The sequence below is a fragment of the Ornithodoros turicata genome, chromosome 4 (genome assembly GCF_037126465.1).
Source record: "Ornithodoros turicata isolate Travis chromosome 4, ASM3712646v1, whole genome shotgun sequence".
NCBI classification, from domain to species: domain Eukaryota; kingdom Metazoa; phylum Arthropoda; class Arachnida; order Ixodida; family Argasidae; genus Ornithodoros; species Ornithodoros turicata.
Window position 1 is genome coordinate 48,612,072 of NC_088204.1, and position 15,717 is coordinate 48,627,788.

General features: G+C 47.4%; 1 protein-coding gene and 1 non-coding gene across 2 annotated transcripts; one reads left to right on the top strand and one right to left on the bottom strand.

Moving 5' to 3' along the window:
- Positions 1-105: 105 nt before the first annotated feature.
- On the bottom strand, positions 106-14,285 carry LOC135393122 (uncharacterized). Its single transcript, XM_064623665.1, has 3 exons — positions 14,054-14,285; positions 1,098-1,421; positions 106-327 (listed from the first exon to the last, which is right to left on the bottom strand). Exons 1-3 carry the CDS (start codon positions 14,192-14,194, stop codon positions 145-147), a joined length of 648 nt encoding a protein of 215 aa, XP_064479735.1. The 5' UTR covers positions 14,195-14,285; the 3' UTR covers positions 106-144.
- Positions 14,286-15,121: 836 nt separating this feature from the next.
- Trnaa-ggc (transfer RNA alanine (anticodon GGC)) lies at positions 15,122-15,194 on the top strand. The gene has a single exon. It is a non-coding gene; the product is annotated as a tRNA-Ala (tRNA).
- The last annotated feature ends 523 nt before the right edge of the window (positions 15,195-15,717 follow it).

Here is a 15,717-nt window from a genome sequence, read left to right on the forward strand (position 1 = left end):
GAGGCTGATAGAGCTTGAGATAGCTGTGCTAGCATATAGCAAGCATAGAGCATATAGCAGATAGATAGCAATGCTCTAGGAGCGACACAATCAGTACGTACATAATACAGGTACAGTCGGTATTTATGTGCACTAATCCACAAACTAGACTAGCCTATTATTTGAATCAAGATTTCGCATCATCGTAAATGGGCCGCGCTGGAGGCGCTTTTTCCTCATCTTCTCGATTTCTCCTTTGTCGTTCGAAGACCGCAACGTGGAAGCGATTATGCTGCCGTTGAGAAGATCCGTAGTATCGTCGCTGCCGCTCATCAGGATTCGAGTGACCTGCGATGAAACTTTCATTTACACTCCTTATACCACCAACTCGGGACGGTAGTATTGCAATTTGAAGTGCGACACTATTTTGCCAAAATATCCTTGTCGCACTATGTCCCTCCCGAGCGTTTTATGCAGAACGGCAACGGCCATTGGTATCGGAATGGCTAATGAGAAAATTGTATCTACGAAATCTGATGGTCATAAATGCATGTACCATACTCGGGACTCGTCAATCCATAGAACACACTTCTGGAACAACCAACGTAATTCATATCACCAGTACAAAATTGGTAATAAGGGCAAGTTAGTGACACATGATTCAACAACCGAAGAGCGCATGCAGGAGACGGTATCGTGTATGCACTTCAGGTTGTTCAATTAAAATACACTTGACACTCGAAGTTGTTTTGATAGAGCCACGTGTGACTAATGAGGCTTGTGCACTCACGTGACTCGGGATAACCTATTGCCGCACAGTAGGAGGGTATGCAGCAAAACACTCGCTGTTGCCTCATTCGGCCCGCAGTATGACGCCTGTGACGCATCCCCCTGTTTTCCCCAGTCACGTGGCTCGAAAGCGCTCAAAGGCTGCGCGTGACGTCATGTACACGAGCCTCACTGCATGAGGAGACGTACAAACAGGGAGCATTCGCTCAACGCACGTGAAGGCAACAACGGAAAGGAAAAAAAATAGTCGCGGAAATATTGACATTTGACAGCTTGTGGATACAGTGGCTGGTTGTGTTGCGTGGCTGTTAGAGAGGAAAGGCACCTACCGATGGCAAAAGTCGTCTACATGTGTCCTTGAAGACAGATACAGCCACACACCCTAGAAGGACCATGACTGCGCCCACGAAGAGTGATACAACGCCCACCTCCGCCAGAAACCCGAACCGTGAAAGCGTATGCCCAGTGGAAGTTCCATTTCCTGCAGTTCCGCCACGACTGTCGCGCAAGAGTGCGTTGGGCGCTGCCACGGAGCTTCTCACGCTGCTGTCATGGCTGCTGTTTTCCTCACGGCGTGTTTCTCGAAAGCCGATAAGAGCCATGATCTGCTCCAATTCTGAGAACCTCAGTGGTTTACCGCCAGAGGCATTACCCTAAAGAGTTAAACTGCACATTTAGACGAGTACAGACTGTGGATGATAAGGAAAAACTAAAAATCTCTCGTTCATTCATCACTTATACTTTTGAGAGTGAAACGCTTTTCGCATTTCTTTGATGGTCTTGCATTTGCAGTCTTTACGAACCATAAGCGCCATAGTATATACAGACACGGTCGCCCTATAAAGCCTACGTGGTGGTTGGCCCTATGGAACTTCCACTAAAACCAACCAATAAGAAACACCCTGCACAAACTCGGATACCAGCATATCCGGATGTAGGATATCCTACCACCAGATATTGTTGTACCACTGGCCAAACACGGCGTAGTCTTTGTAGGACGCCGTGACCCAGTACCACGTGACCGCCAGACTTTGTTCGCGAAATGCTGAGAGGAAATCGCTCATAAAGCTACCGTAACGGATTTTGCGAAAGGCCCAAAGATTGAGAAATTTGAGAAATTTTATTTAGCCTGAAAAAAAGTTAGCTTGCACGGCATCTTGGGCTGGACGAAACTTTTCACGCTCATCCATTCCATTGCCCAAGTTCATTGTGCTTTCCTCGTGAATCGTTTCTTTTTCATCTGAAGAGTGTATAGCGTTCGTAGTCAATAGTGAGTTTTAGTGCATTGTACACTGTCGCCTTTGCGTACGTAAGGAGTAGCGTAATGGTTCTGCGCAATGCGCGAAGTTATCCTTATGTTCTGCGCGTGCGCAGGACCATCAACGATATCCCTTACGTACGCAAAGGCGATAGCAGACAGTGCACTAAAACTCACTACTAAACGCTATCTATTTAGCCGTAAATTGGACGAACAGAAATCTTGCATGCGTTTGCTGGACAGAAAGAAAAGCTCCATTCTGTCGCTTGTGGAAGACGGGGCCGCATATCTGATTGTTGCAAACAAACAGTCGTGATGCCTAACGAGCAGTTCCCTACTGACAGTGATGGGCGAAGTACCTCAAAATTGTACTGAAAGTAAAGTATCAAGTACCTAGCACATGTTGCACCTTAAGTACAGTACAAAGTACTATACTACAAACGTACTTAAAGCAAAGTACAAAGTCCTTGGCAAAGAACTTTAAAGTACCCATCAAGTACATTACAAGGTTAGATCGTATCGCTGGACGTTTCAACACTTCGAAGTGATAAAACGTGAGGTAATTATGTTTCGACTGTTATCCTTAGAAAGCTTTTAGCAAGCATTTTTGGCAAATGCTAGTTAGAAAACATGTATATAGTTTACAGCTGACTCATTATTATGAACCGAAAGCAATGAGTTTGCAACCAAGGTCTCCGTTTGTATTGCCTATTGGGTACTTGAGTACCTGAAAGGAAAGTACCGAAGAAAAGTACTTAAAGTACAGTACAAAGTACACAAACTGAAACATACTTGAAGTAAAGTACAAGTACTGGGAAATGTACTTAAAGTAGTACTTGAGTACTTGGTACTTTAAATTAGGGCTGTGCGAGTACTCGAAATTTCGAGTTCGAGTCGAGTCGATCTCATACTCGACTCGAACTCGACTCGACAAATGGTGACTCGTCAACTTTCGAGTACTCGATATCGTTTCGAGCTCGCGTTAGATCCAGATCCAAAATCTATCAGATCATCTCCTATAACCTGTTGCAACGATTCCACCATTTGGAAACACGCATTCTACGCAGCCGTCATCGCCGTTACAGTAAGCGCATTCTTTTCACTTGCACTGGATTGCACTACCTTGGACTCCACGCAAGACGGGTTTTCGGGAGCTGCACTTTCCAGCTGAAAGGAACTTTATTAGTAAAGCCTTTCTTTTCAACAGGAAAGTGCAGCACGCAAATAACCCAGTTCAGATCTGGTGCAGGAGGTGCAATCGAAAATAATGCACCTACCGTGTATTAGACCATATCAACAATTCCGCCATTGTTTCCACTATAGCTTCGGCTTTCGTCGACTCGGCTAACGACTGAGTAGTGGCTATGAATGGCAAACCGGCTTCAACTGGCTACTGCGCTATGGAGCGTTCGCGCTGCGGGTGGAGCGCATTTTGTAGTTTCGTTTCTTCGACGGAAGCGTCTTTTTGAGTGTTTTTCGGTTCTACTCAGATAACTCAGGAATGTCTGACAAAAACGACGACAGTGCACCTGCACAACCACCGAAAAGGGCTAAAAGCCTTGTGTGGGACTACTTCACGAAAATTTCCAGTACGGACGCTTCGTGCAATGCGTGCTCCAGCACTTTGGAGACGCCAACAGGCTCACGCCCTTCTGCGGCATTTGAATGTTCACCCAGTAGCAATAGCAGAATATAGGAAGAAAAGTGGGGACAGCATCTGTTCGGCGAAGCAGCCAACGATAGCAGATATTTTGAAACATAATGAACCGCTTCCAGCAAGCAAGGTGAAAGCCCTGAATCGAAAGGTAGCTGAGCTTATAGCCTTGGACTCTCAGCCGCTATCTATAGTAGCAGACAGGGGCTTCAGTGCTTTAATGAAAGAAGCTGTACCCAACTACGAGCTGCCTTCGCGTAACAACAACAACAACTTTATTTTCGGCCTTGGAGAGTGGGGAGTTTCATCGCAACAGGCGATACTCTACCCCAGTGCTTGGTGGAATGCGGGGAATAAAATAACGAGCCCCTTTACAATAACGATCTAAGTCCGATGGTGTCCAGAAATGTCAGAAGAGCTTTGAGCGCAGAGCGTTGCTGGGCTGGATTGGGCCAGGGACCAAGCAATTTCGGTAGGGAGAAAGGGCGAGAGTCCAGCTGACGAAGAGACTCGGAGAGTGTCATTCGGGAAGGTTCGTAGTGAGGGCAATTAAGAAGAATGTGCTCCAGATCCTCAAGAGCACCACAGTGGCAACAGGTGGGAGAATCAATTTGTCTCAAGCGGTAACGCCACTGAGCTGTAAAGGCCACATCGAGGCACATGCGGTGGATTAATGCAGCATCCTGACGAGGTGTGTTTCGTGGCATGCGGAAAGCGAGCATGGGATCAACTCTGTTCAACATAGAGGGGGGAAGAATGTCGGTTGTCCGTTGGCGGGAAGCCAGGGGTGTCACTAGACGTCGCAGAATTGAACGGCGGTCTCCTCTGAGCAGAACAATACGGGTCCGGTTCCGAGACGAGAGTGCTGCTTCTGCGGCGCTGTCGGCCTGCTCGTTCCCCACGACACCACAATGGGCTGGAACCCACTGGAGAACTAGCCTGTGGCCTGCGGCGTAGATAGTGTGGTAAGCCATTAACACGTCGGTGACTAGGGGTGCGGATGGGCCTCGTATGCCGGAAGTTTCAATTGCTTGAAGTGCAGATTTGGAGTCTGTAAAGACTGCCCATTCCCGGGGTGGAAAATCAGCGATGTGTTGTAGAAAGAAAAGGATGGCATAGAGTTCCGCAGCTGTGGAGGAGGTTGGATGTGAAAGGCGTCTTCCGTGCACGACGCCTTCGGATGGAATGACGAAGGCTGAGGCGGACTTGTTGTTTCGGGATGCGCCATCAGTATATGCTGCCGTAAACGTAGAAAACTTCTCGTCTACCAGAGCATGAAAATGGGCTCGGAGGACTTGAGGGGGGACCTGATCTCTTCTTTGCAGAAGGTTTGGGAGGCGTACAAACGTGGGCGGTACCGGGAGAGACCAGGGGGCTTCCGGCGGTATAGTGTCCTTAGTTATGAAGCCAGTGAGAGTCTGGCGTGTCCTCTGCGCTACTCGATAGAAGTCGCTTCCAGGGCGGTATCGAATTTTCCTGAGTAGCGGGTGGCGGGGAATGTGAGCACGCAAACGGAGGTAGTGCCGAGCCGTTTCCCGTTCACGGAGAACTTCAAGCGGGAGCTCACCAGCTTAAGCCAGCTTCGTGCCTTCGCGTACTACTGTTTCCCGCACTCTGATTCCACGTATCTACGACGACACGAGGAAACGCGTTGACAGCGAGCTTCGCGCGGCGATGGACGATGTAGTGCGCTCCTTTGCGTTCACATCAGATATGTGGACATCGAGGGCTAATGACTCATATATAAGCCTCACATGCCACTTTCTGACGCCTGACTTCGCCATGAAGAGGTATTTACTGAACGTGAGACACTTCCCCGAGAAACATACAGGTAATAGTATTGCTGCTGCTTTGAATGGACTGTGTCAAAAATGGGGCATACCCACTGAGAAATACAAACTTTATATTGTCACTGACAATGGAAGGAACATTCGTGCCGCCGTAACGAAACTGAAATGGAGTGAACGCTCATGCTTTGCTCATACGCTTCAGCTTGCAATTCATGATGCCAAACAAGAGTGCTCGACTTTAAGTACCTTATGCAAAAAAGGCAGATCAATAGTTGGACACTACAAACACAGTTCAGCAGCACAAAAAAGGTCGCATGATATGTTGCTGCAAACGAAAAAACCTGCTCTCCATGTGGTGCAAGATGTCGACACACGTTGGAATAGCCAGTATTTGATGCTTTCAAGACACCTGGAGCTTAAAGAAGCCATTACTGTCGAGCTTGCAACGTCTGATGCAGACATTGAATGCTTTTCATCTTCAGAATGGAGAGAAGTTGCTGACTTTGTGGAGATGTTGAAGCCCCTGTATGATGCCACAACACTTCTGAGTGGTGAGAAATATGCCACGTTACCCACCCAAATACCCATAATTCATGGGCTTTTAGAATGCCTGTCACAACAGAAATACAAATCTATCTTTGCTGGAATCTTTGCCAGAGCTATTACTGCACGGTTCCCACAATATGATCATGATGAAACTGCTGCTATGTCCATGTTCTTGGACCCTCGCTACAAAGGAACTGTGTATGTCACAAGTACTCACAAGTTGACATGGATCAAAGACCATGTGAAGCAGCATGCTGCACAGCTTATGGAGGATATTTCTGAGCTCCCAACAAGTGCATCCCAACCAAGCACTAGCTCATCACAAGGGGTTTGGGAGGCTTTTGACAAGCTAGCTTCGAACGTTCCTGCATCCGGACGTTTACCCATCGAGAAAGAAATGAGTGACTATTGTGAGGAAGGCCTTCTGCCACGAGAGAAGGATCCTCTTCAGGGGTGGGAGTGTACAGGGTCACACAAGTACCCGCAACTTTCAAGGCTGGCCAGGGAATACTTAGCCATACCGGCCACCTCTGTTCCAAGTGAACGGGCATTTTCCTCTTCGGGGAACAGCCTGACCACGAGAAGAGAATGTCTTCAACCACATCTTGTAGAAAAACTAGTTTTCTTACACAATAACTTGTCTCTTCATACTTATGGTTATAACGGACATTCAGCAGTTTTGTACTTAGATGGCACATTGTTTCAATAAAATTTTTACAATTTTATATCTCATTTTATATCTATCATTTAATGGTACGCCAAGTACTCAAACTCGACTCGATACTCGAAACAGTGATTTGGTATTACTCGAACTCGACTCGAGCTCGAAAATTTTGCTACTCGCACAGCCCTATACTTCCCGTGACTGCCTACTGATATAGAATGCCAGAATGCAATATGTGTATAGTTTCGTAGCCGGGCTTATGACTTTTTCTTGAACAAAAAATAACTAAAAATACGGAAATGATAATACCGGAAGGAGAGCAAAATTAAACGTCAATTGACATAAAGAACAGCCTCGAATGTCGCAAAATACGTATACAGAAGTATTTTAATTGTGTTTTTTTTCAACCAAATGGACCATATTGGAGGGACCCAGATGAGCGGCGCCACAACAACGGAAGTCCCATACCGGAAACGCGACAGTGCCCTCTTTTCACTAAATGCGCGGGAAACTAAGGCGCGAATGCCACAGAGCACATCGGACGCAGAGGACGCTTTTCGCTGGGACGCTTCGCTTCACCATTTCACACGAACGTTTTTTTCACTACGACGCTTATATGCCTGGTGTCATGCAAGTGGGAGTCGCACTCGCGACGAACTCGCTGCAATGGATGCAAGCAAACGGTATTCTCCCGAGGACACGAAGACGTCCATATTGCAGCACGGTCGTGGCGGTAAACCTATTGGAAACCGAATACAGCAAGTTCAGGTGCATTAAAATCACGGGGATAATCGGCTTTTCGGACAATCAATGACGGCGAATTTGGCTTGGCTTGGCACTTAGAAGGCTTGTGGAACTCGTGACCCGTACGTCAGCAAGACAGGTGATCGCATCACTTTCTCGTATGCTAGGGACTGCAACTACGACATAGCTGTCACAGCGACATAATTCGACGGCAAAAAAAAAAAAACAAAAACAAAAAAAAAAAACAACGAGAAACAGTCGCACATAACTACTACTACAGGGAGCTATGTGGTAACGTTCGAAGAAGTACTTAGTCAGACATGGGGAAGATTGGGGGCGATGGCCATGTCGCAGAAGTAGATTGATTGATTGATTGATTGATTGATTGATCTGTTTAATGGCACAAAGGCAACAAAGGCCATAGAGCGCCAAAACCATGGTGAGCGTGTCGGAGATGATTATGGGAAAGATGATGTGAGAGAGAGTGTGAGTGTGTGGTAGTTAAAATCTATCTACAGGTATGAGCGATGAGATTGACGAGGATAAGAGAGAGAAGAGGATGACGACAACAAGCAAGCTAGTGTGACAATGTGTGACAAAAGTGTGACAATGAGATATTTACATGAGTTCAGTGATATTGGATAAAAGCGGAGCAATGCTTATCATCTACATCTGACTAAGAAACCCACATGTGGTCAGAAATTTAATGACGTTATCAAACGGCACAAGAGGAGTGTCACCCAGTAGAAGGGCTGGGTGGAGTGGGACATGGTATCTGTAGAATGCGGTGAAATACTGTTGGCGTTGGTGTTCGAAGTGAGGGCAGGATGCCAGTACGTGCAAGACAGTCAAGCTGTCACCGCAGTGCGCACAAGCTGGCGGATCCTGACCTCTGAGTAGGTGGTGATGCGTAAGCCATGTGTGTCCAATCCTCAATCTCGCGTAAAGAACTTCGGATGATCTGTTGATGTGTTCAGTCCGATGCGGGGGGGAAACGTGTGGCTGTGTGAGGTGTAGCTTGTTATTTTCTTCCATGTCCCACTCCTGCTGCCACTGTGTGCAGACAGCTCTCTTTAACACTGGCAGGATGTCTTGGTAGGGTAGTCCTAGAGCTGACTCCTCTTGTGCCAACGCTCGCCGAGCCTCACGGTCGGCTCGTTCATTCCCCGGGATCCCAGTGTGGCTGGGGACCCAGCAGAGACAGATTGAAAAGCCTCGGGAACAAAGTTGGGTCGCAAGCGCTCGTACTCGCTTGACGAGGTGATTCTTGCTGTCATAGAATGAAAGCAGCGCACGCACAGAGCTTAGCGAATCGGAATAAATTACTGAATTTTGAAGGTCGTTTTGTTGAATGTGCCGCAGAGCCAGGAGAATCGCGTAAAGCTCTGCGGTGAAAACTGTGGCGTTCGTGTTCAGGCGTGCCGTCATAATAGAATCACCTTCAAGGGCAACGGCCGCCACACCATTGCTTACTTTGGTCCCATCAGTGTAGATTGCATGGTGGTTCCCGAAGTTACGGTGAATCTCCAGGAATTCCTGGAGAATGACAGTGTGTGCAGTGGATTGTTTGTCAAACTGTGTCATTTTTAAATTGGATTGTATGAGATGTCTCTGCCAAGGCGCAGCATCGAGGACTGCTTGCTGCAGGGGAACGCCAAAGGGACTGAATCCCAGACGGGAACTCGCCGCCTGCACGCGAAGCGGAAACGAGGGTACAACAGAGGGCTTTGCAAGGAAGAGTCGCTCCAGAGCGGGGTTCACACTACAGTGTACAACTGGGTCATCGCACTGGCATCTGTACTTTAGCGCAGCCTTCACATGTTCAAATTGCCTCCGTCTCTCGAGCGACCATTCGTTGCCCTCAACATACAAACTCTTCACAGGGGACGTCCGGAAGGCACCCGGTGGCCAGTCGGATGCCTTCATGGTGGATGGGGTCCAACACCTTCAATGCCGAAGGCCGCGCCGAGCCATACACGACACTCCCGTACTCAATTACTGATCGCACAACCGAGTCATAGACCCGCAACAGTGTGACTGTGTCGGCTCCCCACGATCGATGGGATAAAACTTTGAGTATGTTGGAGGATCTCAGGCACTTCTGTTTTATATAGTTTATGTGTGGCACAAAAGACAGCTTCTTGTCAAACACCACCCCCAGAAATTTTTGCTCATCAGAAACTGGTAGTGTGTTGCCACCGAGGAGCAGCGAGGGCTCAGCAAATGTGCCTCGCTTCCTAGTAAAGACAACACACGCTGTCTTTTGCGCGGAAAACCTGAAGCCGTTTTCATCAGCCCACTTAGAAAGGCGGTTGATCGTGAGCTGCACCTGTCTCTCAGCTGTCGAAAGACTTGATGCTGTGTAGGAAATCTGGACATCGTCTACGTAAAGGGAGTACTGGACGCCAGGTAGGATGGCTCTCGCTATCGTGTTCATTTTCACAACGAATAGCGTAACGCTCAGCACAGACCCCTGTGGAACCCCGTTCTCTTGTACAAAGACGTCAGACAAAGTCGAGCCCAGACGGACACGAAACTTTCTATCTCTGAGGAAATTCTCGATGCACCTGTACATGCACCCCGTGATGCCACATGCGTGTAGATCTTGCAGAATCCCGAAACGCCATGTGGTATCGTACGCCTTTTCGAGATCAAAAAACACGGACACGCAGAACTGCCCTCGAGCAAAAGCCTCTCTGATTTGTGATTCTAGGTGGAGTAGGTTGTCCTGGGTGCTTCGGCCCGAACGAAAACCACTTTGGTGTTTGTCAAAGATGCCTGCCTCTTCCAAAACATATACGAGCCTTGCATTTACCATGCGCTCGAAAGTCTTCCCAAGGCAGCTGGTTAATGCGATGGGGCGATAACTAATAGCAGCAGATGGGTCTTTGCCTGGCTTGAGAACCGGAACCGGAACCGGAACCACCACCAGAAGTAGATGCATGCAAAGTTGGGATGCCAAAATACAATACAAGGAGGGCCGTACAAGGGACATGGGTGACCGGCATGATTGACATCCATACGAATCATCTTCGATTGGATGTTTGTCGGGATAACATGAGCGATGCGAGAACGTTACTATGACAAATCAAAAACAATGTAGAAAAACCTGTGATAATCACTGATTGCTGGAAAGGGTACATGGGGCTTTATAAAAATGGATTCGGGCGCTTGACAGGAAACCATTGCTTAAACTACATTGATCCTGACACAAGGGCCAAAACAAACCAAATTGATACGGAGCCGAAGCCCCCAGGAGAGGAATTGGCAAGACGGGATGTGAAGAACGATAACATGGCAGAAGAACGAAGAACGATAGCATTTGTTAGAGCTTTTATGGTGCTGTGAATGTAGGTGCCATAAACACGACACATTTGATAAAATATTTCAAGATATTAGCGCCGCATATCCAGGTTCGGACTAAAACAATATCACATGAAGAATCTGCAGATTTCGTTTTTCGATACGCCGTCCAGGACAAATGCCCTTTTCAAGCAGGCTGTCGTGAGTACTCAATGTTACATATTTCTCACATGTATGTAATACATCAACCGCGACTACACTTTGTTTTTCAGCGATTTACTCATTGACATACCCCCTAAGTTCACATTTCTGCCAAAACCTCAGTCTTCAACACATCAAACACGCAAAAACATGCCCTGAACTAACCTCAGCAACGTATACACACTCTACGTGAGCACAGTCTCCCGTTCTTAAAATCGATAACAGAACCAGTGCTGGGGAACGAAAAGGACGGGCAACACGACAGCAACTCGCAACAGGACTGTTATTTTTAAAGAGACGGTCTCGTACCCCCTGCCCCTCTCATACAGTGTATCATTCGATTGTCCTTTGTTGAAAATGGAATACCGCAAATTTATCCGACAAAGCACGTCACGGTTATTAAATAGCCGAATTAAATTGATAAAGATGGCAGAGCATGCCACGGTCTCGGTTGGCAACAACCCGAACTGCTACGTCGCCCTGCGGGAAAGTGCGTGATAGGATACAGAAGTCGGCTGCTTTTGCGCGCGCCAGTGCACCTGCGTGAGCAGACAACTTTCAGAAGTTACTGAGGACCGCGGCAACTCTTGTACATTTTCTTTCAGTTCTCGGGCAAAAAACGCACATTCTAAGAAGTGGCCCACATGGTGGTTTAGAACAACTGTGTTAATATTCAGAGACAAGTTAAAAGTCGCAGAACAACCTCACTCACAATCACATATCTGAAGTCGCAGCCATCTGCGCGCGCGGTCGCATTACAGCTCCGACCAAAAATATACTACGCGCGCTTCCATTACACTCCCCGTTGCACACTGATCATGTTTCGAAATGAAGTGTCGCTGACGACGTACGTGGAGAAGGAGTGCACGTTTATTTAAAAAACGCATTAAATACTCGGGGAAAGAAGACACGTGACTTAGCTTCTGCGTATCCGATTATGTGCCACATTATCGTAGACCCCACAGTCAATGCACGGGCTAGATTCTCCGCTCGCAGAGATATATGTCTGAGTGTCCCCTTGCAAGTTCCGATTGCCATGGCAACGGCGACGTACCGGCAGGCCGACGTCATGCGCATGTTCCGTCGTCTACTATTACGGCTCGTTTCGAAAACAACTTGGTTATTCTGAAAGAAACTTTGACGGTTGTATGTGTACAGTACTCGTGAAGATAGTTGTGGCAAAGTTTCGGAATCGCCCTGGCTGTACGAGACCGTCCCTTTAAATCGATTCTAGGAATGAGGTACCAAACCGCCAATTTTTAGCGTTATTCAGGCTACAGTGAGTGCCATACGCAAAACGCGGCCTATGCCAACTTTGTTGACGCATGAACGCTCAATAAGAGCCCAGTCTCCAGTGTGGGCATTATGCAAAACGTGGCCTAACCTAACCTTGGTGACGTGTGGGTACTCTACGTGAGCACAGTCTCCAGGGTAGTGCAATAAGCGAAACGTGACCTAACCTAACTCTGGTGAAGGATGGACGCTCTACCTGAGCACAATCTCCATTGAGTGTGATACGCGAAACCCTGCCTCACCTATCTTTGATGACGGATGGACACTGTACGTGAGCGCAGTCTCGAGTGAGTGCAATACGCCAAACGTGACCTTACCTAGCCTTGGTGACGGATGGACACCCTACGTGAGCGCAGTCTCCAGTGTCTGCAATATGCAAAACGTGACCTGATCTGACCTTGGTGACGATGGATTCTACGTGAGCACATTCCCTAGTGAGTGCAATACGCAAAACGTGACATAGTCTGACCTTGGTGACAGATGGACACTCTAGCACAGGCTCCACTTTGCAGTGAGTGCAATGCGCAAAACGCGGCCTAACCTAACCTTGATGATGAACAGGCCCTCTACGTGAGCACAGTCTGTAGTGATAGTGGACAGTATACGTCAGCAGAGTCTGCAACGCGTGCACCATACTTTGCACATAACACAAGGCACCACTTTTTTGAATTCAAACATTATTCAAACATTCTCCCTTTTCCTTTTTCAATTGTCAAGGCTTCTTCCACTATCCGGAGGTTAAAAGCTGTACTTGGTGAAATGAAACAATTCCCGTATCCTTTAAAATTCATATTTTCTAATCCCAAATCCTGCTCAGTATTACAGGAAACAAGAGAAAATGTTACATCCTTTCAAACCCTAACATAGCTCAACCTAAATTGCTTACCAGACGACTCCCCAGCCCAAGTGGCCCTCAGTGGCACACAAGATGGCGGTCTCCACCCCTGCTAATCTTAACAAGGCCGTCGATATGCTGTAGCGGAAGTGCTTCAAATGTTATTTCACAGACGCAATGTGGGGCCGCGCGTGTACGAGGCGGACGTCTAGGCAGAGCGATAAAACCGGGTAGGGTTTCGAATTGGGGCTTTTTGTGTTCTGTGGCATCGAGAGAGGACGCACGTTTTTTCGGGAGCCGCTATGCTTACAGGAAGCATGTTTCTGGTTTTTAGCCGTTCCTGAATTAAAAAAGGGCTTAGTGTGTTTTATGCAAGCCGTGCTACTTGTTTGTGCTTTCTGGCGTGGCGGTTATGGGGGTCTGACGGGTCGGCTGTTCCACCCACATAGGATTAGGGGTGGAATCCCACAGACATCAACAACTGATGACATAAACAACTGAAACAAAATGATATTTTTTTGACTCTGTATAGGGAGTTATCACGTACGTAATATTGTGACGTGGCTGTGACGTGACATGCTCGTAAGCTCCTCCCACTGGTGGTCACGTTTCGTGCTAGCGGCATTGAAATATGACAAACTGCGCTATTTTTTAATGCGAGCAACCATAGTTTTCATAACAGAAAATGTGAAAAGACAATGACGAACTGTCTTCGGGATAAAGAAGGGTGCGGATGTAGCCGGATTTCAAAACACCATTCAAGGCTTCGTTTTCGAGCAAATGCTAGATGATCTCTGCAACTGTGCCGAAAAAGTGACCACCACCATGGCGGCCAAACGCGTTCCTTTGATGTCATGTGAAAACACCCTGGTTCGGTTCCCGCGCATTATTTCACTTTCAAACGCGCTCGCCAATTTTTAAAATGCCCGTCTGCGGAACTACACCCTTCAATATGCTAAGGAGTATTATAAAGAGTGCAATAACAATGGAACTTTACGAGTGCGTCCAGTGGCTGCGCAGTATGGATCTTCGGCGATTGTTGAAGAACCCGAAACGTGTGGCCGACCTCTGGAGCATCGACGAACTCTTCTGCTCCGGTCTCTCCCAGCCACAACAGGAGCAACAAGAACCACATCATGTTAAATGCCGCCCAAGTCAGATTGAAAGCGAATAACTGCTATCGAGCCTTAGTAGCCTTAGAGAGCCGATGATGAGCGTGTCGATATGGACATCAGTGATGCGGAATATTCAGTATTCTTCTTCTTCTTTCGTGAGGAACCATCCGTGCCATTTGCTAGTAGCACTACGACACTGTTATCGACCAGCCATTGAATCATTGTCGCCGTCATACGAAAACAAAGAACACCATATGACCGCTTTCGTGGGGAGAATTGGTTGTAACCAATTTTTATTGGTTGGCTGGTCCACTAGAGCACCGCTTATCGGTACGGCTACCAGCTATCCCATGACTGAGTAGCAAGCTGGCATTAGCCTGGCTGACATTTCCTTTTCTTTGTATTAAACATATCCCCCCGCCGTGGCTGAGTGGTTAGCGTGCTGGCCATGTCCCTGGGAGGTCACTGGAAGACCGGGAGGTACCCGGGTCCGAATTTCGGTGCCGGCTGTGCTGCATGGGGTGTTTCCTGGGTTTTCCTCAGACGCTGTCAGACATATGTCGGCACAGCTCCTTTCGAAGTCGTATGGAATAACGATCTAACCATAACATATTCCTACCGCAGGCTAGTTCCTTCCGCCTGCATCAGTTGGCAGCATTATATAACCATCTAACTCTGAGCTATTCTTACCGCAATCTTCCTTACTTCCGTCTGCATCAGTCGGCCGCATGGGATAATGATCAATTCATAACCGCGCAGGCTACTTCCTTCTGCCTGCATCAATCGGCTCAATCTTCTGCATGCAATAACAATTGTGCCCAGTCAGCCATATACAACCTCAGGATGTCCCATGGAGTAACGAGATCGGATCACCCAAACTTCCCAAGGATGGAAATTGTACTAGCTAACATGAAAGAACTGACGCACCATGGAAGTCACTGAGAAGGCGTGTTAGCTTAGCTCAATTGGTAGAGCCCTGGACCGGCAATCCAGAAGATGTGGGTTCGAGCCCTACAGCTAGCTAACCTTTTCAGTGACTTTCATCTTTCATTGTACTAACATGTTTTGTTCAATGTTACTACCCGAACCGGTCTACAGGACATCCTGGCCGACGAACACAGGACACATTTTCAATAATTTGAGGCATGTAGGGGGGCTGTTCTGTGGTTATCGTGTGGACACTGTGGCAGGTTTTTATTGGGTTCTACAGGTAGTATGTGATTTGATTTGATTTCTTTATTTTATTTACTTGTGATGGTTACACAGTAAAAACAGCATAGACAGAACAAAGAACGTTTATTACACAATAAGAAACTTCAAAGCGGCACATCTGCGAGGGCTACGGTCCCTTAGCCTGCGGAATGTAGTTGGCCGTGTAAGTCATCTTCCACTTTCTCACTGCAAAAGAACAGGTTCAAGATTTTTCTGAAGCATCCTAGCTATAGCTTTCACAACACTGAGAATAGCTTTATTTTGTCAGCGTCGGTTAATTCAATGCGTCGTTTTAGACCTACACAGATAAATATGTCACAATGCAAAATGCACC